We start from the raw sequence: 25,029 nt of genomic DNA on the forward strand, positions 1-25,029 counted from the left end.
TCACTCCCAAGACCCTCAGGGACAGGCAGGCAGTCAGTGGACACTGTGGGCACAGTGGGCTGGGGGCGTAAGGGCCCTGGTGGTCCTAGGGACCCCATGGCCATGGCTGAGCGGCCGAGGCCCGATTGGGCCTCGTATCACAACTGCAACACCAACAGCTGCCAGGACCTGGGCAACTCTGTACTGTTGCTGCTGGGCCTCATCATCTGCATTAACATTAGCATCAATATAGTGACCCTGGTCAGGGTGGGGCTGGGTGGGAGGGAGCTGGTGGGATGGTGGGGGCAGGCCTGCCGGCCAGGGCCTGCCTGGGATCACTGTGTCTTCCCCCACCTAGCTCTGGAGCCGATTCCGTGGCGTCTTATACCAAGTGTTCCATGATACCATTTGTGAGAAAGGTAAGCAGGTGTGGGGACTGGGGCACAGGAGGGGCAGAAATCAGGCGCTCTAGCCTCAGCCCTAAATTAGCCCCTTCCCTTCTTGCTCGCCCCTCTCAGACACCATAGCTGTGCGGCTGCCCTCCCTGGGCCCTGCCTCTCCATGCCTGTAGGAGCTGGCCTCCCCACTAGTCTCACCTCTCCCCATCCACAGAAGCTCCTAAGTCATCCTCACTCGGAAAGCAGACCCAGCCCTCTAAGAAGCAGAGTTCCCCTGCAGTCCATCTTCGGTGCACCATGGACCCCGTGAAGATGACTGTGACCCCGCCCCCAGCTCGCCGCCATCGCCGTCGAGGCTCTCCCACACACTGTGCTCACTGCCCAGTAGCTTGGGCTCCTGACACTGATGACGAGAAGCCCTATCAGTACCCAGCCATATGCTCCTACCACTGGGATGGCCCTGAGGACTGGGAAGGCTTCCAATGCACTCAGGGGACCTGGGTTCCCTGGACTCAGGACCCCCAGGAGCCCCCTCCCCAGACCATCCGCTTCCAGCCTACCATAGAGGAAAGGCCCCTCAAAACAGACATGCGGTCCCAGCTGGGCCTAAGGGCCTATGTGTATTCTGTGAACCCCCCACCTCCCAGCCCTGAGGCTCCTAGCCACAAGAACAGTGGGGAGGGGGCGGTGCCAGAGGCAGAGGCGGCTCAGTACCAGCCTGTCCCAGCTCCCATCCTGGGCCCAGCAGTCGTCCCTGAATTTTCCCAGTGCCGCTCCTCAGGCCGAATAGTGTATGATGCCCGGGACGTGAGGCGGCGGCTACGGGAGCTGACCCGGGAGGTGGAGGCCCTGTCCCGCTGCTACCCTCTGGCCTCCGGATCCAGCACTGCCGAGGGGACAAGCAAGAATTGGGTGTACCGTTCCCTGACTGGGAGGTGACTGGAAAAAAATAAAAAGGAGAGAGGAGGTGATCTGTGGTGGTGTTGGGGTGCCAGGGCCCACACAACACCTAGAAGCTGTGGCTGTGAAGAGAATGCTGTCCCTGGCCACAGGGCCCTGAGCCCTAAGGACCCTCATCAACCTTTTGCCTCAAAGGCCTATCCCTGTCCTCAGCCTTTCCCAGGCCCTCTGGGTTCCAAGGCTCTCACCTGCCTCTACCTTGTTTTCTTTCCTTTTCTTTTTTTTTTTTTTTTTTTTGAGACAGGGTCTTGCTCTGTTGCCCAGGCTGGAGTGCAGTGGTGCAATCACAGCTCACTGCAGTCCCAACTGCCTCCCACCTCAGCCTCCTGAGTAGCTAGGACTACAGGCATGGGCCACTAGTTGTTTGTTTTTGTTGTTGTTTTTTGTTTGGTTGGTTTTTTTGTGTGTGTGTGGTTGTTTTTGTTTTTAAGACAGAGTCCTATTCTTGTCACCCAGGCTGGACTGCAATGACATAATCTTGGCTCACTGCAACCTCTGCCTCCCAGGTTCAACCAATTCTCCTGCCTTCAGCCTCCCAAGTAGCTAGGAATACAGGAGTGAACCACCACGCCCGGTTAATTTTTGTATTTTTAGTGCAAACGGGGTTTCATCATGTGCTGGCCAGGCTGGTCTTGAACTCCTGACCTCAGGTGATCTGCCTTCCTCGGCCTCCCAAAGCGCTGGGATAATAGGTGTAGGCCACCCCTCCCTGGCTGCGCCACTAGTTTTTGTAGAGATTGGGTTTCACTGCTTTGCCTAGGCTGGTCTCAAACTCGTGGGCTCAATCGATCCGCCTACCTCAACCTCTGAAAGTGCTGGGATTACAGGCGTGAGCCGCTGTGCCAGGCCTGTTTCCTACCCCTCTTCTGAGACAGGGTCTTGCTCTGTCACCCAGGCTGTGGTGCAATCATGGCTCACTGGAGACTCAACCTCCTGAGTTCAAGCAATCTTCCTGCCTCAGCCTCCTGAGTAGCTGGGACAACAGGCACCACCATGCCCCGTTAATACCTTGTTTTCTTTAGTGCACGGAGAAGCCCCTAAATTCTACTCCAGGGCCTGTAGTGCAGTCCTGTGCTACAGGAGAGATCTCCATCTCCATGGCCCTAGCTCCTTAGAAGGCTGGTGCCTGCCAGAGCCCAGGGTTAGGCTGCAGCCACAGGTGAGGCCTGGTTCCCACGTAAGCCCTATTTATTTAGGGAGGGATGGCTGAGAGGGCGTCTAGTCCCTCACAGTTCCCTATTTACCCTGAAGATCCTATACTCAAGAAGGACTGGAGCAGAGGATGAAATATTGGGAGGACCCTTGGCTGGGCACGGTGGCTAACACCTGTAATCCCAGCACTTTGGGAAGCCGAGGCAGGTGGATCATGAGGTCTGGAGATCAAGACCATCCTGGCTAACATGGTGAAACCCTGTCTCTACTAAAGAATACAAAAAAAAAAAAAAAAATTAGCCGGGCACAGTGGCAGGCGCCTGTAGTCCCAGCTACTAGGGAGGCTGAGGCAAGAGAATGGCGTGAACCCGGGAGGTGGAGCTTGCAGTGAGCTGAGATGGCACCACTGCACTCCAACCTGAGTGACAGAGCAAGACTCCATCTCAAAATAATAAAAGAAGTATTGGGGACTCCCTCAAGAGATACCTCACTGTAACATCACAGCCCTCTGTGACCTCACTCCTTTGATTAATTCACTATGTCACCAGTGAGGAGACTAAGTTCAAAGAAGCTAAGCGTCTTGCACATGGTTACACAGACACTGAGGATCAAGCTCATGGCTTCAGATGCTCCATCCCATTGCTGCAGAGCCAGCGTGACCCACCAGAATCTCCCACCTTCCCCAGTTCGCCGTGTGAACTCAGAAACTCAAACTCAGGCCCTGCCCTTCTCCTAGACAACTGGGATCACAAGCACATGCACACACACACCACTTGGGAACAAGCAACCAGGTGCATGAGCCCGGGCTGAGGGAACTGGACTTCACCTTCCACTCTAGACAGATTCCTGGAATGTGAGCAGATGGACCGTTTGCAAATGGCCCTGCTTCTCTCATTCAACTAATGTTACTGATCATTTTCAATGGATTGCATTCAGTGGATATATATTGAACATCTACTATGTGTTTGGAGGCTGGATGGGAAATACTCACTGGCCTTTCTGCTGAGTGGTTCACTGTGTGAACAAATGGCTTGCAGTCTCCAGGGTGCCACAGACCCCAGTGATGGACCTGTTTTAAGTCAAACACTCTTTTTGGCATATTAACAATTACATCTATTTTGTGCTTTGTTTATTGCATGTGTTTGTTGTTGTTGTTGTTGGGTTGTTTGTTTGTTTGTTTTGAGACTGTCAAGCTCTGTCACCCAGGCTGGAGTGCAATGGCACAATCTCGGCTCACTGCAACCTCCACCTCCCAGGTTCAAGTGATTCTCCTGACTCAGCCTCCCAAGTAGCTGGGATTACAGGCACCCGTCACCACGCCCAGCTAATTTTTGTATTTTTAGTAGAGGTTTCTCCATGTTGGCCAGGCTGGTCTCCAACTCCTGACCTCAGGTGATCCACCTGCCTGGGATTACAGGCGTGAGCCATGGCGGGTTTTCTCTCTCTCTCTTTCTTTCTTTCTTTCTTTCGGGAGACAGAGTTTCGATGTGCCACCCAGGCTGGAGTGCAATGGCGAGATCTCAGTTTGCTGCAGCCTCCACCTCCTGGGTTCAAGTGATTCTCCTGCCTCAGCCTCCCGAGTAGCTGGGACTACAGACATGCACCACCACGCCCAGCTAATTTTTGTGTTTTTAATAGAGACGGGGTTTCACTATGTTGGCCAGTTTGGAACTCCTGACCTCAGGTGATCCACCCGCCTCGGCCTCCCAAAGTGCTGGGATTACAGGCATGAGCCACTGTGCCCAGCCCGGGTTTTCCTAAGGTAGTAGCTTAACTATTTTTCACCATGTAAGGGTGGGTTGGTGGGAGTGCAGGTGGTTAGGATGGAGAAACCACGGCTGGGGTTGGTTCCTGGCAGAGGCAGCAACCTCAGTGAGGCAGACGTCAGTGTGACGAAGGGGCTGGTGGGCTCACGGACCACCAACACCTAGGGCTGGAGTCTCTGGCCAGGAAGAGTTGGGCAGAGATGGGAGCTAGAGGAATTTTGACAGGGAAATGGACAGAGTAGGGAGGGACTAGTACAGCAGGGTGATGCCTGAGGGGACTCTTAGTGTCACCCGCCCATCTAGTCACCCTAGCTGCTGGCCCCAAAGTAACCATGGGGGAAGGCACACCAACAGGCTATGTAAGTTGCCATAATGTCTCAAAAGAACAATGAAACAGGACATATCTTATGCATGCTTCAACCCCTGTGATGACTGTCATTCTCTAACTACCTTGTCTTCAGCTCAGGAACCAGGTGTGGGGTTAAGCAAGCCTCATGGAGACAGAGGAACAGACTAAGATCTGGGATATCTGGGGACCGGGCTCTACCAAGTAGGAGCCACGGCTGGAGATGGTGGTAGAAGGGACCAGCAGAATGGATAAAAGCTGCCACCTCTACATTGTGACTCTCGCTAGCTCGCCTCATTGTGACCTGGCTCCCTTACCAGCTTGTAGTGATCTCCGGGGATTGGCATGAGTGCAGTGTGGGTTGGGGCTGGGGGTGGGGGTGGAGGGGGGTGGCCCAGGTGGCCCTAGGACCCCCCCCTCCATGGAAAACCAGCTATGGCATAACACCCTGGGATGTTGCAATCAATACCAAGAAAGCCCCCACGATGCCGAGGACATCTTATTCCTGCTGCTGGGCCTCATCGTTCTTGTCAACATTGGCATCAACGTGACAACTATGGTCAGTGATGATTGTGGACCATCTCTGGGGGTGAAGAGGGCTGAGGGTGGGAGCCAGCTGCAGCCTACATCTCCACCTGCAGGTGCGGTCTAGACTGGGGCAGGGGCAGGGGTGGTGGTGCTGGGCGTGGAGGGCCTGGCCTTCACTCTCTGCCACTCTGCCCCAGATGTGGCATGGACTCCAGAACGCCTTAGACAAGATGATTGATTGGACTACTCGGAAAAGTAAGTGTGGCTGCTGGAGAGGTAGGGGACCCCCATCCCCGCCCCTGACAATGGCCCTAGCAACCCAGGCCCCAGTGTTCCCAACCTTGAGCTCTTCTGACAATTGCCCTGACTTCATAGATTCTTGCCTTCCCCAGATGAAATTCAGGCCAGCGAAAGTCCCCCCAGTGGTCCCCCAGACAAGGCTCAGGACGTCCACATCCACTGCATCCTGGACCCTGTGCAGGTGAAGATGGCCCGACCCACACGGTACTCCTCTTTCTCCTGCCACCGTTTCTCCAGCCATCACAGCAGCAGTCTTTGCTGTCTTCATCATCGCCGCCGCCGCCGCCGCCCCCACGCCCGCCGTGGTCGCCGTCGCTGCTGCAACCACCAGCAGCAGTCGCAGAACTACAGACAAATCCCCCGTAGCCGCTCAGTCTTCCATCACCCACATCGCAGCCAAAAGATGTCACGACGACGCCGAGTGCCCTTCTTTGATCAGGAGGACCTGGATTCCTACCTGGAGGAGCAGGACAACCTGCCCTTCCCGTATCCCAAGTACCCACGTCGCGGCTGGGGTGGGTTTTATCAGAGAGCCGGTCTGCCCTCCAATGTAGGACTGTGGGGCCACCAGGGTGGTATCCTGGCCAGTCTGCCACCACCCTCTCTCTACCTGTCACCTGAGCTGCGCTGCATGCCCAAGCGTGTAGAGGCCAAGTCTGAGCTGAGGCTGCAGTCCTATGGGCCCCACGGTTCCCAGTCCCGACTGTGGGGCAATGTGGAGGCTGAGCAGTGGGTCTCGTCTCCACCACCTCCCCGCCGGCTGCCCCCTAACCCCGCTTGGGTCCCCAGGGGGCACAGCCCTTACCCCTCAGTGGGCCGGACACTGTATGACTCCTGGGATCAGCGGCGGCGTGGCATGGAGGGCTTTGAGCGCCCCCCTAACTTGGTGTCCCGGAACGCCCGGCCCGAGGCCCAGGGCTGCCGGGAGCACCACTCCCCACAGTCCCACCGGCGGAGTCTGCTTGGTCACACTCACGGCCAGTCCCACCGCAGCCCCCAGCCATCCACGGAACCCTTGGGCTACAGCTCCCGGGACCCCCATGAAGTGCAGCGCTGGGCAGCCGACTGGGCTGAGGCTCTGCCCGCCCGGCGTCCTCTGACTACCTCTGCCTCCCTCACGGTGTTGGGCGAGGCCTCCCACCAACGGACCCCAGCCCCAGGCTCAGTACGGGTTCCTCATTCCTCCAAGCCCCGGCCCAAAGTCCAGGTTGCAGATCCTGCCCCACCCCCGACCATGTTCGTCCCACTCAGCCGGAATCCAGGGGGCAATGCCAACTATCAGGTGTACGACAGCCTGGAGCTGAAGCGGCAGGTGCAGGAGAGCGGAGCCAGGTCCAGCTCACTGCCACCGGCTTCCACCACCTCCTCAAGGCCCTCTCTGCACAGGAGCCAGACCGGGAAACTCAACTGACCAGCAGGGGGATATGGGGCGCGGGGCAGGGCATGGAGAGAGAAGAATAAAGGGAAACAGAGTCCAAGAAACACTGTGGTGGTCTGTTGCGTAGGAGTGCCACTCCTTCGGCCAGCCTGGGTCCCTGCCCTTGGCTTCCTGAAATGAGAAACCAGTGTCCCCTTCTTGGTGCGAGGCACCCCTTGGTTTAGTGGCCATGCGGCTGCCAGCAGGCCCTCCTGGTCCGCACCATGCACTACATAGATCCTGCACTGGCTGACGACAACCACCCGGGCTCTCTATTCTCCCTGTTCCCAGAAAGGATCAGGTCTGGATTCTGAAGTCAATGTCTCAGGTGGGGCTCTTTGGCATTTACTTAGCTCATAGTACAGGACCAGGCCGAGGCTCTGGATTCCAGCCAGGCCTCCCCCAGGGCTCTGAGGCGGAGGTCTTCCCAGTCTCTGGTGTAGTCAAGGGGTGAAGGGTTCAGGATTCTGAAATGAAACTGCCGGAGTGGCCGGGCACAATGGCTCACACCTGTACAGCACTTTGGAAGGCCGAGGAGGCAGATCACTTGAGGCCAGGAGTTCAGGACCAGCCTGGCCAACATGATGAAACCCCGTCTTGGTTGGGTGCAGTGGTGCATGCCTATAATCCCAGCACTTTGGGAGGCTGAGACGGGCAGATTATGAGGTCAGGAGATTGAGACCATCCTGGCTAACACGGTGAAACCCCATCTCTACTAAAAAAATACAAAAAATTAGCCTAGTGTGGTGGCACGCACCTGTAGTCACAGCTACTCGGGAGGCTGAGGCAAGAGAATCGCTTGCCCAGGAGGCAGAGGTTGCAGTGAACTGAGGTCACACCACTGCACTCCAACCTGGGTGACAGAGAGAGAATCCATTTCAAAAAAAAAGAAAGAAACCCCATCTCAGCCAGGCGCAGTGACTCACGCTTGTAATCCCAGCACTCTGGGAGGCCGAGGCGGGCAGATCACGAGGTCAGGAGATCGAGACCATCCTGGCTAACACAGTGAAACCCCGTCTCTACTAAAAAATACAAAAAAATTAGCCAGGCGTGGTGGCGGGCGCCTGTAGTCGCAGCTACTCAGGAGGCTGAGGCAGGAGAATGACATCAACCCAGGAGGTGGAGCTTGCAGTGAGCCGAGATCACGCCACTGCACTCCAGCCTGGGTGACAGAGTGAGACTCCACCTCAAAAAAAAAAGAAAGAAACCCATCTCTACGAAAAATACAAAAATTAGCCGGATGTCGTGGTGCATGCCTGTAGTCCCAGCTATAGCCACTCAGGAGGCTGAGCCAGAGAATCGCTTGAACCTGGAAAGTGGAGATTGCAGTGAGCCGAAATCGCACCACTGCGCTCCAGCCTGGACGACAGATCGAGACTCCATCTCAAAAAAAAAAGAAAAAAAAAGAAAGGAAGGGAGGGAGGGAGGGAGTGATGGAATAAGTGAGTGAGTGAGTGAGTCACCCAGCAGTAGGGAACGATGGAGAAACAGGAGAGGGTCACTGGCCTCCAGACCCTGTTTGACTGTCCATACCTGGTTACCCAAACCTGGTTACCAGAGAGTTCCACCCTGGGCCCTCCTCTTCCTCGACCTTCCTCATTGTGATCCTGACCACCTGCCTCATTATGACTCAGTCCACCCCCTCCCCAACAACAGGAGTCTTCCTCCTAGTGACTGTGTGAGGACCGGGGGCCCAGGCAGTCCTGGGACCCCAGGCCATGGGTGAGCGAGCCTATCATGGGGCCCAGGTGTGCTCTGGCAACAACCCCAGGAAGTGCCAAGACTTAGGAGACTCGATTCTTCTTCTTCTGGGCAGCTTCATCTTGCTCAACGTGTGGATCAATGTGGTGACTCTGGTCAGGGCAGGATCTGGGTAGCAGGGTTGGGGGAGCCCTGGGGTCTTGAAGGGGCTGAGGTGGGAGGGCTGTTGGGGTGTGGCCAGACAAGAGTTGGACCTAGGGGCTCACTCTGCTTCCGGACTCACCCGCCCTCCCGCTCCCCTCAGCTCTGGAAGCATCTGAAGAGCTCCTTGCGGATTCTGTTCCATCATTTTTTTCCCAAAGGTGAGTGGGCCCCTGTGTGGGCTCCCAGGGATATGGGCCTGTCCCCTTTCTCCTATCCCTGGCCCAGTTCTCAGTCCCTAGGGAACCAGAGCATTGTCCCATCCTACCTCTCCCTGCAGACAAGCAACGCAGCGGCAGCCATCCCGTATGTATTCGCTCCTCCGTGGATCCCAAGAACCTGTGCTCAAAAGTCTCTTCCCGCGTCCGTCATCGCCCAGGCTTCCTGCCCAGGCACGTTAACCATCTTGACTCCTGGATGCCAGACACGAATGATGAGAAGGTTTCTGCATGCTGCTGGATGCCACCTAAATGTGGACGTGCCAGGGTTCCCAGGGAGTCTCCATGGGGACTGAACAAGGAGGAGATGATGGGAGTGGGGGAGGCCCCTCAGGTCACAGCCTTAAAGGCTCAAGCCTCCTCGCTCTCCACGCCACAGACGTCTTCCCAGTTCCCAAAGATGAGCAAGTTGGACATGGGTCCATGCCGCCTGCCCCAGGACAGCCAGGCTAAGACCCCAGACTGTGCCCCAGCCCAGGCTCCACCTCAGGCCCAGGTCCACTCCCCAACCCACACTCCTGTGCACACCCTCACCCACTCCTGGATCCATGCCACGGCCCACACCTCTGTGCACACCCCTGCCCACTCCTGGACCCACTCCAAAGCCTGCACCCCCGAGGGCACCCACTCCCAGGCCCAGGACACCTCAGCCCAGGCCCAAGCCCACACCTCGGCCCCTACCCCAGCTCAGACTCCAGCCCACATCCAAGCCCATACCTCGGCCCCTACCCCAGCTCAGACTCCAGCCCACATCCAAGCCCACACCTCGGCCCCTACCCCAGCCCAGGCCTCAGCTCACACTGAAGCCCATACATCAGCCCAGGCCCAAACCCACGCTCCGCTCCACACCCCTGAGCATACTCACTCCCAGGCCCACAGCCCTGAACACACCTCAGCCCATGCCCCAGCCCAGGCTCCTATGCGTGCCCCAGCCCACCCCCAGGCCCATGCCCTTGAGCACACCTCATCCCTTGCCCCAGCCCACTCCCCAGCCCAGGCTCCTATGCATGCCCCAGCCCACCCCCAGGCCCATGCCCTTGAGCACACCTCATCCCTTGCCCCAGCCCACTCCCCAGCCCAGGCTCCTATGCCTGCCCCAGCCCACCCCCAGGCCCATGCCCCTGAGTACACCTCAGCCCATGCCCCAGCGTATATCCCAGACCACTCTCATCTAGTCTGTAGCTCGGTTCCTGTCCCAGCCTCTGCCCCAGCTCCTCCCGGAACTCTTGCCCCACACAGTACTCCTGTCCTAGCTCCTACACCAGCCCCTGTCCCAGCCTCTGCCCCCGCCCCTGCCCCAGCACTGGTCATGGCCCTGACTACCACTCCTGTCCCTGATCCTGTCCCTGCCACCACCCCTGCCCCTATCATAACTCCTATACCCTCTCCCCGACCTGCCTTCAGCCATGACCTCTCCACTGGCCATGTGGTCTATGATGCCCGCAGGGCAAAGCAGAACTTCTTCCATATGTCCAGCCCCCAGAACCCTGAGTATTCAAGAAAAGACTTGGCTACCCTCTTCAGGCCCCAGGAGGGTCAGGACCTGGGGAGTTCTGGTATATCTGAGCAAACAAAGCAACGCAGTGGGGATAGTGCCAAGCTTCCTGCAGGATCCATACTGGGCTACCTGGAGTTAGGGAATATGGAATGGAAGATCTCAGATGACGCCAAAGATAAGTTCCCCCAGACCAAGAATTCCCCTTACTGCAGCTTCCATCCTTGCAGTTCTGAGAAGAAGACAGACTCCCAGGCTCCAGTCTACCCCAAATTCCTTGTCTACTCCCGGGATACTGCATGTGTCAAGCCTTGCTTTCATTCTACAACCACTGCCCAGAGCTCAGTATGCACCCTTTCTCCACCGTGCACTCTTTCCCTGCCTCTCGTTCCTCCCAGATCCTTTGTTCCTCCTCAACCCACCAACCATCAGAGGCCCTCCACCTTAATACAAACCCCTACTGTTCTTGCAACCTCCAAGTCTCCTCAGTCCATCCCCACTTCCCACTTCCCCATCCCTTCCCTGTTCGCCACCATTTCCCAACCCCTGATCCAACCCCAATGCCCTGAATGTCGTGAGAGTCTAGGCCTTACCCAACATTCTGGCCTTCAAAGGACCCCGTGCCCTTCAAAAGACTCCAGAGTTCCCAGGAATCTGGACCTTGCCCAAAACCCAGACCTCCACAAGAACCCAGGCCTTACCCCAGATCCAGGCCTCCACAAGAACCCAGGTCTTGCTCAAAATCAAGGCCTACATGATTTCCCAGGCCTTCTCCAAGATTCTTATCTATGCCAGAATCCAAGCCCTTCTCAAGACTTTGGCCTCCACAAGAATTCAGGCATTACTCAAGATACCCACCCCCAAAAGAACACAGGTCTGACTCAAGAAGGGGGTATCCTTAGGAGCCCATGTCTCACCCAACACCCTGGCCTCCACAAGAAAACACCATTTACCCAAACTTCTGATCTTCAGAGGAGTTCAGGCTTTACACAAGACTCTGGAGTCTATAGGAATTCTGAACCAAACCAAGAGACTGTGGTCTATAAAAATCAAGATCTCTCCCAAGCAACTGATCACCAAAAGAACCTAGGCTCTTCTAAAGATTCTGGAGGTCACAAGGATACAAGCAATGTCCAAGATTCAGGAGTCTGTAGTACCCTAGGCCTTACTGAAGATTCTGGATCACGGAAGGGTCCATATGTTGCCCAAGACTCTGAAGTCAACAAGAGCTCAGGAGTTATCCAGGAATCTTGTCTCCGCAAGAGCCCAGGTCTTGTCCAAACCTCTGGCCTCCCAAAGTGCTCAGGCCTTACCCAAGACTCAGGAGACTACAAGAATCCAGGACTTATCCAAGATTGGGGTGGCCACAAAGTTAAAGGCCTTACTCAAGATTCCAACCTCCCAAGCCTTACCCAAGCCACTAAAGATGAAAGAAGATTTAGCCCTCCCCAAGATGTTGGAGTTTACAGGAGCTCAGAACATAGACAAGACTCTAATCTCCACAAGTGCCCAGGAATTAATCAAGATCCTGGCCCTCATAAAGACCCAGCCCTTGTCCAAGACTCTGGCCTCCCCAAGATTTCAGGCCTTACCCAGGAATCTGGCCCCTACAAGAACTCATGCCTCATCCCAGATCCTGGCCTCCACAAGAACCCAAGCCCTGCCCTAGGTTCTGATTCTGTCCAGCTTTTATCCCCACTTCAGACCCCAAAGTCCACACTGTCCCCGATGAAGTCATTTGTGCCTGAGAAGGCTGCTCAGAAGGAGGACGCACAGCGGCACGTCCTCTGGGCTCCTGTCCAACTCAATCAGAACTCCTTCTCTTCCAAGGTCCAAGTGGTCTCCAGTGACCTGCAGACCTTCTCAGAGGTACCTGTATTAATTGAGCTGCAGTCATCCTCCCGGCAGGCAGGCAGCCAGCACAGGGTGTACCGTCCTGTGGATACAGTTCCTTCAGGCTACCAGAACTATCGTCAGATGTCTATGCCTTCCCAAATCAACTGGAAGTCCCACTGCCCTGGACCAGGCACCCGGGCAGGGCATGTGGTTTTTGATGCCCGTCAGAGACAGTTGGCAGTGGGCAATGACAAGTGTGAAGCTCTGTCTCCTAGGCGCCTTCGTCAAGAGGCACCCAGCAACTCAGGGGAAACCATCAAGGAGTGGGGATATCAGAATGTGATGAGAACCTTGGACAAAGAGGGGACAAAAGTGCATCAGGAATAAAGAGGCGAGAGAAATGTTCTGTGTTTGTTTGAGGACATCCACCCCAGCCCATCCCTGATGCTGGCCACTCACAGAGCTGATGAGGACAGGTCCCTGTTTCTCCGTAGCTGCATAGCTAAGCCCATTATCCTCAAGGCCCTAGAGCTGCTCTGTCCCATACACTAGCCTTTAGCCAAATGTGGCTATTAAAATATATATTAGGCCTGGTGCAGTGGCTCACACCTGTAATCCTAGCACTTTGGGAGGCCGAGGTGGGCGGATCACAAGGTCAGGAGTTCGAGACCAGCTTGGCCAACATGGTGAAACCCCGTCTCTATCAAAAATACAAAAATTAGCCGGGCGTGGTGGTGCACGCATGTAATCCCAGCTACTCGGGAGGCCGAGGCAGGGAGAATCGCTTGAACCTGGGAGGCGGAGGTTGTGGTGAGCCGAGATCGTGCCATTGCACTCCAGCCTTTGTGACACAGCAAGACTCTGTCTCAAAAAAAAAAAAGAAAAAAAAAAAAGTAGATGTTTCTGCACAACAGATTTTTAAATTTCGTTTAATTTTAATTTACATTTCCTTTTTTTTTCTTTTTTTTTTGAGACAGAGTCTTGCTCTGTCACCCAGACTGGAGTGCAGTGGCGTGATCTCGGCTCACTGCAACCTCCACCTCCCAGGTTCAAGCAAGTGATTCTCCTGCCTCGGCCTCCTGAGTAGCTGGGATTACATGTGTGCACCACCACACCCGGCTAATTTTTGTATTTTTAGTAGAGATGGGGTTTCACCATGTTGGCCAGGCTGGTCTCAAACTCCCGACCTCAAGTGATCTGCCCGCCTCGGCCTCCCAAAGTGCTGGGATTACAGGTGTGAGCCACCGCGCCCGGCCACATTATCTATGTTTCAAGTACTCAACAGCCACAGGTGGCTGGTGGCTACTGTATCAGATAGGACCAACTGAGGACCTTGCCATCATCACAGAAAATTATATTGGAGAGCCATGCTTTAGAGTCTAGAGGAACTATTCCTTGTCACCCATTCTTAATATCTTCAAAGCTTCCACAGAGTCCAGAGAACTTAGTTCTTTTTAGAGTGCCTCGGAAGCCACCCTCTGGGGAGGAGGTGAGATGCAGGGATGTCTAATGCCTGGTTACTCCAGACTGTGAGAAAAAGCCCAGTCTCCAGTTCTCCTGATCTGGCCTCTTGGGTCACAACCAGATGTGTGTGTATGGGAACCTACTTGCGCAGTTCTGGGCTGCTTTGCTGCTCTCAGTTCTCCCAGGGACCCCAGCTCTGGTTGCTGAGGGAGAAAAGCTCTCTGTCAGTGGCTAGGAACCCCTGAGGTCTGGGCTTCCCAAACTGATCTCTAGAGTTGGGGAGTCTCTTCTTTTACAGGCCTCTAATTTTCCTAGGTGTCCCTCCTCCTTAATTTTCTTATCCATGGACTTAGGCCTATCCCATCCTGGAGACCGACCAAGGGCAGAAGGGATGTAAGAAGTCGTGGCCCAGGCTGGGCACGGTGGCTCATGCCTGTTATCCTAGCACTTTGGGAGGCTGAGGCGGGAGGATCATCTGAGGTCAGGAGTTCAAGACCAGCCTGGCCAACATGGTGAAACTCTGTCTCTACTAAAAATACAAAAAATTAGCCAGGTGTGGTGGCAAGCACCTGTAGTCCCAGCTACTCAGGAAGCTGAGGCAGGAGAATCGCTTGAACCCGGGAGGCAGAGGTTGCAGTGAGTGGAGATCACGCCACAGCACTCCAGTCTGGGTGACAGTGTGAGACTCTGTCTCAAAAACAAAACAAAACAAGACTTTGAGATCCCTGCCATGACTCAGGTAGCAGTGACCTGAGGTGGGCATCACTAACATGTATGTCTCTTCTATGAGTCAAAGGTCCATTTCTGGGTCACGATCTGTGTGCTCCTGCCTAACACTACCACCTTTGGGATTCCAAGATGCACCCCCCACCCCACCCAGTCAGGGAACCCCTTTCCAGCACCTCCCTGGCTCAGCTGTGCAACCTTTCTAGGCGGTACTCTCCTCATCCCCAAAATGAGGAAGTTATAATTACATGGAAGAACTCTAGTAGATCTAAGTGACCAGGGTTCCTGTGTCACACAGGGATGCAGGGGTCCCTATCTCTCCCCAGGCCCTAGGGTATGTCCTTCATTACTTTTTTTTTTTTTTGAGATGGAGTTTTGCTCTTATCACCCAGGCCGGAGTGCAATGGCACGATCTCAGCTCACTGCACCCTCTGCCTCCTGGGTTCAAGTGATTCTCCTGCCTCAGCCTCCCGAGTAGCTGGGATTACAGGCATCCACCACCACGCCCGGCTTTTTTGTATTTTTAGTAGAGACAGAGTTTCGCCACGTTGGCCAGGCTGGCCTTGAACTCCTGACCTCAGGTGATCCACCTGCCTCAGTCTGCCAAAGTGCTGGGATTACAGGTGTGAACCACCACACCCGGCCCATCCTTCATTATTGTTTGCGACTCAGAGCCATCCTATTACCGGTCTCAAACCCCAAGGAATGTTTGAGTGGGGTTGACATGGGCATGAAAAGAGACAGAATAATCTATCTCCAAAGGAACTACAACTTCCATCAGGCACTACTTCAGCCCAACAGGAAAGGATGTGGGGGCGTGGCTCCTACGCCCTAGTAGAGCGGGAAACTACAACTCCCAGGATAACGCGGGATCTCAGCAGGGCTAAAGGAGTGACTGAGCTCTGACTGGCGACCCGACCTGGCAGAAACCACCCCGACAGCCTCCAGAAAGGGGCGTGGCCGAAAATGTAGGGGCGTGGCCACGTGGGCATCAGGAAGAAGTAACCTGTTGAATCTATTTCTCCTCCCCACCCTTACTGCTTCCCATAAGGGGGAAGCCGCTGACCAATAAGCCTCTTCCAAAAGAGGTAAAGGGAGGTAGACAAGGGGCGGCGGCGGAGCCTGGCTACTGCATTCCGTGGGAGGCGCAACAGTTACTTTCTACCTGCTGAGTTCGGTGAACCAGTTCATGCGGGCGGGGAACTGCATATGAGAAAAGGGCCAGGATAGAGGAGGTATTTATTTGTTCATTTTGAGGACTAAATTTGGAATCCATCATCTACAGACCCATTTGTAGCTTGTGTCTGGGGCACTCGCTCTGCTTCAGAAAGAGGGAAGAACGGGGACGACTTTTTGGCAGCAAAGGAAAGGCCCGTCTAGGCCACCTCCCTTCCGTGCTTTCCCTAGCCCGAAACGATAGAACCGCATGGCTTCCGCGGTCTGGGGGAGTGCCCCCTGGTGGGGCCCGCCGCCCCCGGCCCCAGCTCGGCCGCTCACGGACATCGACTTCTGCTCCGGGGCACAGCTGCAGGAATTGACGCAGCTGATCCAGGAGCTGGGTGTGCAGGAGAGCTGGAGTGACGGGCCCAAGCCCGGAGCCGATCTCCTCCGGGCCAAGGACTTTGTCTTCTCTTTGCTTGGTAAGTAACCCTACTTGCCTTTGGGAGCTCACAGCTCTCAGCCTCACTACGCCCCCGCCCCCGCCCCGGCTTTGGGCGACACCCTCACGATCCGTTCCATTTTTTAGGTCTAGTTCACCGCCGGGACCCTCGCTTTCCTCCCCAGGCAGAGCTCTTGCTGCTTCGTGGTGGGATTCGCGAGGGCTCCCTGGATCTGGGGCATGCACCCCTGGGTCCCTACGCCCGAGGACCTCACTACGATGCCGGCTTCACACTCCTAGTGCCCATGTTTTCACTGGACGGCACTGAAGTGCAACTGGACCTGGAATCCTGTTACGCACAGGTCTGCCTCCCAGAGCTGGTGTGCGGAACCCCTATCCGGGAGATGTGGCAGGATTGCTTAGGACCCCCAGTCCCAGGAGCACGTGATTCGATCCACCGAACGGAGATCGAAGAAAGTTCCAAGGACTGGCAAAGCTCTGTAGACCAGCCGCACAGCTACGTCACTGAGCACGAGGCGCCAGTGTCTTTGGAAAAATCACCTAGTGACGTTTCATCGTCCGAGTTGCCTCAGTATGACGTCGTCGACCTTGGCTCTAGCGCGCCTTTGAAAACACTGAGTAGTGACGTCACCAAGGCAGACGTCGAAAGCCCAGTCCCAAAGCCGTCGGAGGCTCGGGAAGCGTGGCCCACATTATGTCCCTCCCAGGTGGCTACCTGGTTCTTTGCTACGCTGGCGGCCGTCGCCGAGTCTCTGATCCCTGTCCCGGGTGCTCCGCGTCTGGTGCACGCAGCTCGCCACGCGGGTTTCACCACCGTCCTTCTGGCTACTCCTGATCCCCCTCGCCGCCTCCTGCTCTTCGACCTGATCCCAGTGGTATCCGTGGCCGGCTGGCCCGAGGGGGCTCGGAGCCACTCATGGGCTGGTCCTCTGGCCTCTGAGTCAGCTTCCTTCTACCTGGTGCCCGGTGGCGGCACCGAGCGACCGTGCGCCTCCGCCTGGCAGCTCTGTTTCGCCCGCCAGGAGCTGGCGCTCAAAGCGCGCATACCAGCGCCGCTGCTACAGGCGCACGCGGCGGCCCAGGCGCTACTGCGCCCGCTGGTGGCCGGGACCCGGGCAGCGGCGCCCTACCTCCTGCGGACGCTGCTGTACTGGGCGTGCGAGCGGCTGCCCGCGCTCTACCTGGCGCGGCCAGAAAATGCGGGCGCCTGCTGCCTCGGGCTGCTAGACGAGCTGGGCCGAGTGCTCGAGGCTGGGACTTTGCCTCACTATTTTCTGAACGGCCGAGAGCTCCGTACCGGGGACGGCTCCGCTGCGCTGCTCGGAGAATTGGTCCGGCTCCGCGGGGACCCTGCCCGGGCCCTCCGTGCCGCGGTGGAGGAGGCCAAGGTGGCCCGCAAAGGGGGCGGTTTGGCCGGCGTGGGGGGCGGGGCCCATTAAAGATGCTGTTCCTACCAGTGGAAAGTGCCTCTGTGGGCGAGCGAGACGTGGGGGGCACAGCTCGCCCCTCGCCTGGGGGACTGACTGTGTGCCCTGGGCCTGAAGCCCCCCTTCTGGAAGGCCTCCCTGTTGGTTCCTCCTCTAGGACCACCCGCCTGCCCCGGCACAAGTTGCCCCATTCCAGCCTCGCTACTCTACACTTCTGTGGCCAGCACTCCGCCCAGGGGCAGCTTCCAGAAACCGTCTGTCCCCAGTTCTTTTGGTCATTTCTCTTAAGGGTCAATAGAAATGGGAGAAACATGTTTGCTGACCAAACGCGGAAAGGAGTTATGGAGACCAGGGTCTGATCAATTTGGCTCACACACAAAGGCAGAGATATGAAGGAGGCCGGATTTCGCCCGAGGCTGGATCTCACCACTACCCCTCCTCCATCTCTCCAGTTCTTCCCCCACTTTCCTCGTGCTGTTCTGTCCTCGCTAACATCCCGGCTAGTAGGGTCCCTTTCCATTCTCCCAGCGTCCGCCATTCCATCTCCCTTGGGCCCAACCTCTCCTTCCTATCCAGAGGTGCGTTCGGGAGGCCTTCTTGTCCCTCCTTCTCTGAAGGCTGAGACGTGCGGCCTTGCCTCGGCTTTGCCTGCTTGTAAGACACAGTCCGCGCTCTCTACCTCCAAGGAACCCCGGGGTTCCTCCTGCCCGGCTTCACCCTCCTATTTCCCAGCGTCTCCGCCCCCTGCCCCGCCCCCGGGCCGGCTCTCCGAGGAGGGGGAACTGCTGTCGCCGCCGCCGCCGCCTCAGCTTCCCACAGCCGCTGCCGCTGCCGCCGCTGCCGCCGCTCTGCCTGGTCCAGCCACCGGCCCAGTGCTCTGACTTCGCCGGACCGGGGAGCTCTGCAGAGACACCCTCACTCCTTCCCCAGGGTCCGGGACGCCTAGCCGGGCGTGGGGGGAAGCTCCGTTTGCGGGGGACAGGGAGGGAGGAGCCTGGAGCCGAAGCCAGCGCCACCCGTCGCCGGATCAACAGGACAGGACAGGTTGAGGGGCGTCGGGGAAAGGAAGAGGGGGTGCTATAGGCAATCCCGGGGAGGACGAGGAAGCCCTGTCGCAGGAAGCTGTGATCCGCTCTGACTTGTGGGGGGCCTGTTCACATTTGGGGACTGGTGACAACGTGGGTGCACTCCTCTCTCGGGGGGCTGGTTAGATTGGAGGGCGTGGGATCTAAACAGCACCAGCTGTCCCCAAGAAAATTTAAGGGGCAGCCAGGGGAGAAAAAAAAAGCAAACACGGATGCTCCTCATTTTGAGGTGGTGGAAGGCCCTCCAGACAACTACGTGGTGTATCCACTAGGAAGGGTGGATTTGGAGGTGACTTCAAAAGGAGCGGAGGGTGTGAAGGTGAAGAAACGGTCTTGGCCGCTAGAATTCTATGCTACTAGACATGGGGGTGACTTGGTGAAAAAGCTGTTATCCAGCCAGAGGGTCTGGGAGCCCCGTCTTACTGAATCTGGGCAACCTGGATACTCTGAGACATATTTTGGGGAGATTTCAGTGAAAAAAGTGGGGGATCCCCTCCATTTAGAGTGTAGCAAAGGAAAAAACACCAAGGTTGGGTTCCTTCCTGACATTGGCAGTGCCCCGGTAGGGGTGGGATGAGCGAATATCCCCAAAGCTAAAGTCCCACACCCTGTAGATTACAAGAGTGGATTTGGTAGAAGTGTGCCCCCAAATACAGTGGAAAGGTGCCTGGAGATATTTTAACCACGTCTTGGAAATTTGGGGGGTCTTGGTTTTGGGATAGGTGAAGTGGGGACAGACACTGGAGAGGAGGGAAAGGGGACATTTTCAGTAGGAGGCAAAACTCGAGGGTGGGATCCACTGAGGAGTACATAGGCTGCTGGATCCGGTGGAGCCAGCACTGGGCCCACGGGTGGCAACTGGCTGCTGTGGAGGGGTGTACGTGGGGTGGGGGGTTCTGGGGCTTATCCTCAGGTCCTGTGGGTGGGGCAGCGAGTCGGGGCCTGAGCGTCAAGAGCATGCCCTAGTGAGCGGGCTGGAGCCCAGCGCGCTCCTGGCGCTGGCCGGTTTGGGGGTGTCTCCTCCCGGGGCGCCATGGCGGCGCTGGCCAGTAGCCTGATCCGGCAGAAGCGGGAGGTCCGCGAGCCCGGGGGCAGCCGGCCGGTGTCGGCACAGCGGCGGGTGTGTCCCCGCGGCACCAAGTCCCTTTGCCAGAAGCAGCTCCTCATCCTGCTGTCCAAGGTGCGACTGTGCGGGGGGCGGCCCGCGCGGCCGGACCGCGGCCCGGGTGAGTGCGGCTGGGGCGGGGTCTCCCGGCCAGAGGTTTCTCTGCCTGGGAGATTGAGGCCAGGGACTCTGAAGGATAGGGCCCGGCTGAGGGGCTCCTCGAAAGTGGAAGGGGGTGGGCCAGGACTACAAAGTCCCTGCCAGACTGTGCCTCAGTTTCCCTTCTCTTTAGTCCATAACCCGGAGTCTCCTTATTTTCGAGGTCAAGGGGAAGGCTTGAGGGGCTAAGTCTGTATCCCCGAAAGCCTCGCAGTTCCTGCTTGTCCCCCCTTCCCAACACAGCAGTCCCCACCCCCATCGTCCTCCGCCTACGTGCAGGTTCTCGCGATTCTTTCAATCTGGAGCGGAGAGGCCTGGGGGTTTCCAGATGCCTGGGTCACCCCAAGGGTTTCTGCAGCTCCAGCAGCACGCCCCCCCAGCCCCTGCCCGCCCCGGTTCTCCCGCTCCTCCACGCCTGGGCTCGGTTCCTCCTGGTCGAGCTCTTCTGGCTCCGAGCCAATCTCCCCAGCTCTCCCTCGGGTGTCCTTGCAGCTACCTCGCCAGCCAGCCCTCTATGCGCCCTCCTCCCGTGACCTGCGCTTCAAGAACGGAGCTGGGCACCCCCTCCCATAACCCCCGCGCCACTCCGAAATCGGGTCCCGTAGGCTCAGGGGACCCTACGCTGGGAGGAACTCAGACACAGTTCACGGCTAGAGATGGGCGCAGACTCTTGGGGGTCGTACCACCTACAAGGGGGGACAGGGAAGTCGGCAGAGAGCAAGCGATGGGGGAGGAGAGTTCTGAGAGTTAGAGTGTGGTCCCCGTCCAGGTGCGACAGTCAGGGAGTCCCTCTGGCCCTGCTCCCGCCCGCTCCCAACTCCCTTAAGGGTAGCCCCCTCGCGCCCTCCTCCCCGCGCCACCGGCTGCCCATAGTGGTACAATCCGCAGCCCACCCTCTGAGTGGGACCGGGCCCCCACGTGACTCAGCCTGCCTTTCCATCTCCTCAGCTCCCACCCCCCATATCCTTGGTGATGTCCCCCTTACCCCAGGCGGGTTACCTGGCCGAAGGGGAGAGGCTGAGCCTCAGGGAGAGCTGGGCCCCCGCGAGCCAGCAGACAGACAGACAGACAGACGGGTCAGTGTCAGACAGACCGGCACCGGGCCAAGGCAAGGCTCTCGCCAAGCTAGCGGCAGCCGCAGCAGGTGCTGAGTCAGCGTCAGGCCCAGTCCCACCCCCACCCCTGAGGGAGAGCCCCTACCCTGTGGTCAATTTGCTGCTGCCACTGTCCCCCACCTTCGCAAACACACTGCCCCTTCGGTACCCCTGCTGGTCTCCCTCTGTCCCTGCCTTTTGATATATCTCTCCCCTCCCTCCTCCCCCACTCCTCCCCGCTTCTGGTTAAGCTGTAGGGTAGGAATTAAGCCATTTAAATAAATTTCAATAAATTACACTGAAAGCTCCTGGTTATAGGAAGCAGAAGGGACCCACATCAGCTTTCCCAGGAGTGAAAGGGAGGTGGGAGAGAGCGTGCTTGGAGGGTAAGAGAGCTGGGGCCCTGGGACCCTCTTCCTTCCTGTCATTCTCCTTTCATCCTCTGATCCTGCCAAGTGTAGGAATGTTTCTGGGAACAGAGATGTCATTTTCAAAGATGAATGTCTCTCTCTCCAGAGCCTCAGCTCAAAGGCATCGTCACCAAACTGTTCTGCCGCCAGGGTTTCTACCTCCAGGCGAATCCCGACGGAAGTATCCAGGGCACCCCAGAGGATACCAGCTCCTTCAGTGAGAGGGGAAGCTGGCCGCCGGGTGGGAAGGGGGAGAATGGGGACAGCAGATGACAATCCTATTCCCTCTTCAGCTTCTGTTGCCATTGGTCCGTCTTCCTGACCCCTAAGGGAAAATGCGGAGCTGGGATGAGGGGAGCTCAGGTGAGGGTCAGAGGCCTGGGTATTGATGTTCCCTCTCTCCACCCCCAGCCCACTTCAACCTGATCCCTGTAGGCCTCCGTGTGGTCACCATCCAGAGCGCCAAGCTGGGTCACTACATGGCCATGAATGCTGAGGGACTGCTCTATAGTTCGGTGAGACAATGAGGCTGAGTGGCTGGGGAATACCGGGAACTCCCCTTCCTCAATTTATCCCTTGAGGGAATGACAGTCTTCCTCAACTACAGACATTTTGCCTGGGACTCCTCCCTCCAGCTTTTGCTGATGGCCTGTCATCACTGCCCATTCCGGACCAACTCCTCTAGGGTCTCTCCAATGCCCACTCCTTGCACACCCCCAACACAGCCCCAGGCTCTTTGAATGTCCAACTCTTTCTGCCTTTTAGGGCCCCTACTCATCCCATCTCCTCCAGATTTTGTCATTACTCACTTCCCTAGAGTCATCCAGGATAGGGGATAGTGAGAAATTGGGAATACAGTGGAGAGAAGGAATCTTATTCCAAGACCCCTAAAAGTCTAGTTCTTTTTTTTTTTTTTTTAAATAGTAACAGGGTCTTGCTATATTGGCCAGGCTGGTCTCGAACTCCTGACCTCAGCTGATCCACCCGCCTCAGCCTGCCAAAGTGTTGGGATTACAGGCATGAGCCACTGCGCTTGGCCCAGAGCCTAGTTCTTAGCCCTCAAGGGCCCACCAGGCCTCTTCCTTGTCCTCCCTTTGCTCCCAGGTCCTACAAGGACTCAGAAGTTGCCCTCCCCCTCCCCCAAAAAGCATATGGATTATATCTATCTATCCTGGCTTGTGCTTTCCATGAGCTCCCTCCTGCCCAGTGATGTGTCTTTTTATCTCTCTGTCTTTGTGTGCCTTTCTGGGTCTTTGTCTCCTTAGCCGCATTTCACAGCTGAGTGTCGCTTTAAGGAGTGTGTCTTTGAGAATTACTACGTCCTGTACGCCTCTGCTCTCTACCGCCAGCGTCGTTCTGGCCGGGCCTGGTACCTCGGCCTGGACAAGGAGGGCCAGGTCATGAAGGGAAACCGAGTTAAGAAGACCAAGGCAGCCGCCCACTTTCTGCCTAAGCTCATGGAGGGTGGGTATAGACTCAAGAAAATGAGGACCACAGGAGAGGGTATTGACCTTGATATGGACATTTAGGGGCCGACAGCTCAGGCTACAAGTGATAAGAGGACCCTGTTATGACAGATCAAGCCAGGAAAGCTTTGCCCTTTGGGGGTTTGGGGTGCTCTCCTCCTGTGGGTTGGGGTTCTGGGAGGGTGAATGTACGGGAAGGGAGCCCTTTCAGAGCACTGATTCTGCCTGGTCCCTCTGTGCCTAACTCTCCTTCCCTGCTCCTCTTTTTCTCCCCTTCACAGTGGCCATGTACCGGGAGCCTTCTCTCCACAGTGTCCCTGAGGCCTCCCCTTCCAGTCCCCCTGCCCCCTGAAATGTAGTCCCTGGACTGGAGGTTCCCTGCACTCCCAGTGAGCCAGCCACCACCACAACCTGTCTCCCAGTCCTGCTGTCACCCTTGCTGCCACACACATGCCCTGAGCAGCCAGGTCCCACCAGGTGCTCTACCGTGAGGGAGCCTAGGGGCTGGCTGTGACTTCCGAGGCTGCTGCGACCCTTAGATCCTTGGGCCTAGGAGGGAGTCAGAGAGGGGGATGTCTGAAGATGGTCCTGGCTGATCACTTCTTTCTTTCCACACTCACACAACCCCATGCCTTTTCCTGAGATGGCACTGGGAGTTCCCAAATGGACAGCCAGGGCATAAACATTTCCCACCCCGGCTCAGCCAGTTCCTGGAGTCCCGTGCCCATTTTCGTTGCCACTGAGCCATTTCTAGATTTACTGAAGCTCAGGATTCATGTGTCCTTCTTTCCCTACTCTACATTCTGCCTTGGTCTGGACACATTCTGGAACACCGGACACCCTAGCCAGGGCCACTTCTGCACCAGGGCTCTGTGCTGGAACCCAGGCATGCTGCCAGCCTTTGCTCTGGATCCATCAGGCTTCTGTCCGTGACTCAGATGGATCCCTGGTTTCTAAGTAGAAAGAGGCTAGATTTGAGCCTTGTCTAGCTGTTGGCCTTGGCCTGAACTGGAACCAGTCTCAGATGACCACGGGTTTAACCTTCTTATCCCAGAGACACCCAATTCTAGAGCTTTATGGAGCCATACTTCCTCCTGAATCCCAGATCTAGGACACAGAACATGACTCTCAGCCCTTTTACCCAGGATGGAGCTGGGGCCTGTATAGCCGTATTATTGCTCTCAGTAAGTTCTAGCCCCACCCTCCCCCCTTCTTGAGTGATACCTATTACGGATGAGTTCTGGAAAAGACCCAGCTATGATTCATAAAAACAGTTCTGGATGAATCAAGAACCACTTCTTGTTTTTCCTAGATAATTCTCTAAAAATATGATTCTTCCATATAGAATGCTAAGCTTATTTTTACATGCAATTTCTAGCTACTTCAACCCAGCTGAGGTCGTGCCAGGGAGACAGAGTCTGGAGAAGGGCTGAGGAATTTTGGAAAGATCCCTGGCTCGTAGTAGGGAAGCTGGGATGGGGGAGGGGTCAAAGTGATGACATGATTGAACCTGCATCTGTGTGGGGTGGATACGAACACTTAGCTACCTCAGCAGGAATTCCTTCCAGGCCCCCTTTAAAGCTGAGGTCCTTAAAGTAATGTGTCCTGAATAAGAAGGACAAATGGATACAGCCTCGACCCTCCCAGTGAGGAGACCCCAATTCAGCAATAAGTCTCACCCTTCTCCCCTATAGGTCAGGCCAAGGAGGGTGAAGGCCTCTTGCACTCCAGACCTCATATGCCCCGACAGCTTCTAATGGGATAGAACTTGCTTTACCTTACAGCTTAGAACCTTAGCTGAGCTTTAGATACCCAAAAAGGGCCCGTCTAGATTTTTTCAGAAAAACATGGAGCGCTAGGGGCAGCCTGGAAAAAACTGGGAACCTGCTAGTGAACTAGGAGGGAGACTCCCATAGCCTCAGATTTGGATAGGGTAGGCTGAGGGGGCCCTAAGGGAGGGACTAGGGCTCCAAGGCAGGTCACTTTTCCTTAGGCTGTTCTACTTCCGGCTTGTTGCAAGAGGAGTAGATGTCCCCTCACCCACACAAACCCCGCTCAGGCTCCACCCAACTCCTGGGACTGCTCCCAGGGGATCGGGTCTCCACTCCACGCTTTCTCAATTAAAGACGATGTATACAACTAAAGTGCTGTCTGTCATCTGTTGGTGGCGGGCTT

General features: G+C 56.5%; 5 protein-coding genes across 8 annotated transcripts; all 5 read left to right on the forward strand.

Annotated features, from left to right (window-relative positions):
- The first annotated feature begins 96 nt into the window (after positions 1-96).
- Positions 97-1,316, forward strand: SPEM1 (spermatid maturation 1). Its single transcript, NM_001194417.2, is given in 3 exon segments — positions 97-240; positions 338-398; positions 592-1,316. Coding segments are annotated over 3 exon segments (930 nt in total).
- Positions 1,317-4,949: 3,633 nt separating this feature from the next.
- Positions 4,950-6,911, forward strand: SPEM2 (SPEM family member 2). The gene is made up of 3 exons (XM_015118474.3): positions 4,950-5,160; positions 5,327-5,384; positions 5,522-6,911. Exons 1-3 carry the CDS (start codon positions 5,023-5,025, stop codon positions 6,838-6,840), a joined length of 1,515 nt encoding a protein of 504 aa, XP_014973960.3. The 5' UTR covers positions 4,950-5,022; the 3' UTR covers positions 6,841-6,911.
- A 1,653-nt stretch (positions 6,912-8,564) lies between these two features.
- On the forward strand, positions 8,565-12,640 carry SPEM3 (SPEM family member 3). The gene is given in 6 exon segments (XM_077970185.1): positions 8,565-8,702; positions 8,852-8,909; positions 9,029-9,669; positions 9,718-9,879; positions 10,048-12,603; positions 12,605-12,640. Coding segments are annotated over 6 exon segments (3,591 nt in total).
- Positions 12,641-15,448: 2,808 nt separating this feature from the next.
- TMEM102 (transmembrane protein 102) lies at positions 15,449-17,564 on the forward strand. The gene is made up of 3 exons (XM_077970193.1): positions 15,449-15,722; positions 15,895-16,127; positions 16,235-17,564. The coding sequence occupies exons 2-3, from the start codon at positions 15,914-15,916 to the stop codon at positions 17,545-17,547; spliced, it is 1,527 nt and encodes a 508-aa protein (XP_077826319.1). The 5' UTR covers positions 15,449-15,722; positions 15,895-15,913; the 3' UTR covers positions 17,548-17,564.
- A 722-nt stretch (positions 17,565-18,286) lies between these two features.
- FGF11 (fibroblast growth factor 11) lies at positions 18,287-24,998 on the forward strand. 4 transcript variants are annotated; one of them, XM_001108934.5, is made up of 5 exons: positions 18,287-19,846; positions 21,495-21,605; positions 21,800-21,903; positions 22,654-22,852; positions 23,136-24,998. In XM_001108934.5, the coding sequence occupies exons 1-5, from the start codon at positions 19,654-19,656 to the stop codon at positions 23,204-23,206; spliced, it is 678 nt and encodes a 225-aa protein (XP_001108934.1). In that variant the 5' UTR covers positions 18,287-19,653; the 3' UTR covers positions 23,207-24,998. The 4 variants fall into 4 exon arrangements, with proteins under 4 accessions (XP_001108934.1, XP_077826322.1, XP_077826323.1 ...); XM_077970196.1 differs by having other exon boundaries at positions 18,324-19,409; positions 21,076-21,605; XM_077970197.1 differs by lacking the exon at positions 18,287-19,846 and adding an exon at positions 20,805-20,853 and having other exon boundaries at positions 21,475-21,605.
- Positions 24,999-25,029: the final 31 nt, after the last annotated feature.

Source organism: Macaca mulatta, chromosome 16 (assembly GCF_049350105.2).
Source record: "Macaca mulatta isolate MMU2019108-1 chromosome 16, T2T-MMU8v2.0, whole genome shotgun sequence".
NCBI lineage: Eukaryota > Metazoa > Chordata > Mammalia > Primates > Cercopithecidae > Macaca > Macaca mulatta.

What these genes read in the sequence shown, in the direction of transcription:
- TMEM102 (XM_077970193.1), top strand. Translation starts at nt 15,914, where the DNA reads ATGGCTTCCGCGGTCTGGGGGAGTGCCCCCTGGTGGGGCCCGCCGCCC. An exon ending in CTTTGTCTTCTCTTTGCTTG is followed by an intron (nt 16,128 to 16,234) that starts GTAAGTAACCCT and finishes TCCATTTTTTAG; the next exon opens with GTCTAGTTCACCGCCGGGAC.
- SPEM2 (XM_015118474.3), top strand. Translation starts at nt 5,023, where the DNA reads ATGGAAAACCAGCTATGGCATAACACCCTGGGATGTTGCAATCAATAC. An exon ending in GCATCAACGTGACAACTATG is followed by an intron (nt 5,161 to 5,326) that starts GTCAGTGATGAT and finishes ACTCTGCCCCAG; the next exon opens with ATGTGGCATGGACTCCAGAA. An exon ending in TGATTGGACTACTCGGAAAA is followed by an intron (nt 5,385 to 5,521) that starts GTAAGTGTGGCT and finishes TGCCTTCCCCAG; the next exon opens with ATGAAATTCAGGCCAGCGAA.
- FGF11 (XM_001108934.5), top strand. Translation starts at nt 19,654, where the DNA reads ATGGCGGCGCTGGCCAGTAGCCTGATCCGGCAGAAGCGGGAGGTCCGC. An exon ending in AGAGGATACCAGCTCCTTCA is followed by an intron (nt 21,606 to 21,799) that starts GTGAGAGGGGAA and finishes CTCCACCCCCAG; the next exon opens with CCCACTTCAACCTGATCCCT. An exon ending in TCTGCCTAAGCTCATGGAGG is followed by an intron (nt 22,853 to 23,135) that starts GTGGGTATAGAC and finishes TCCCCTTCACAG; the next exon opens with TGGCCATGTACCGGGAGCCT.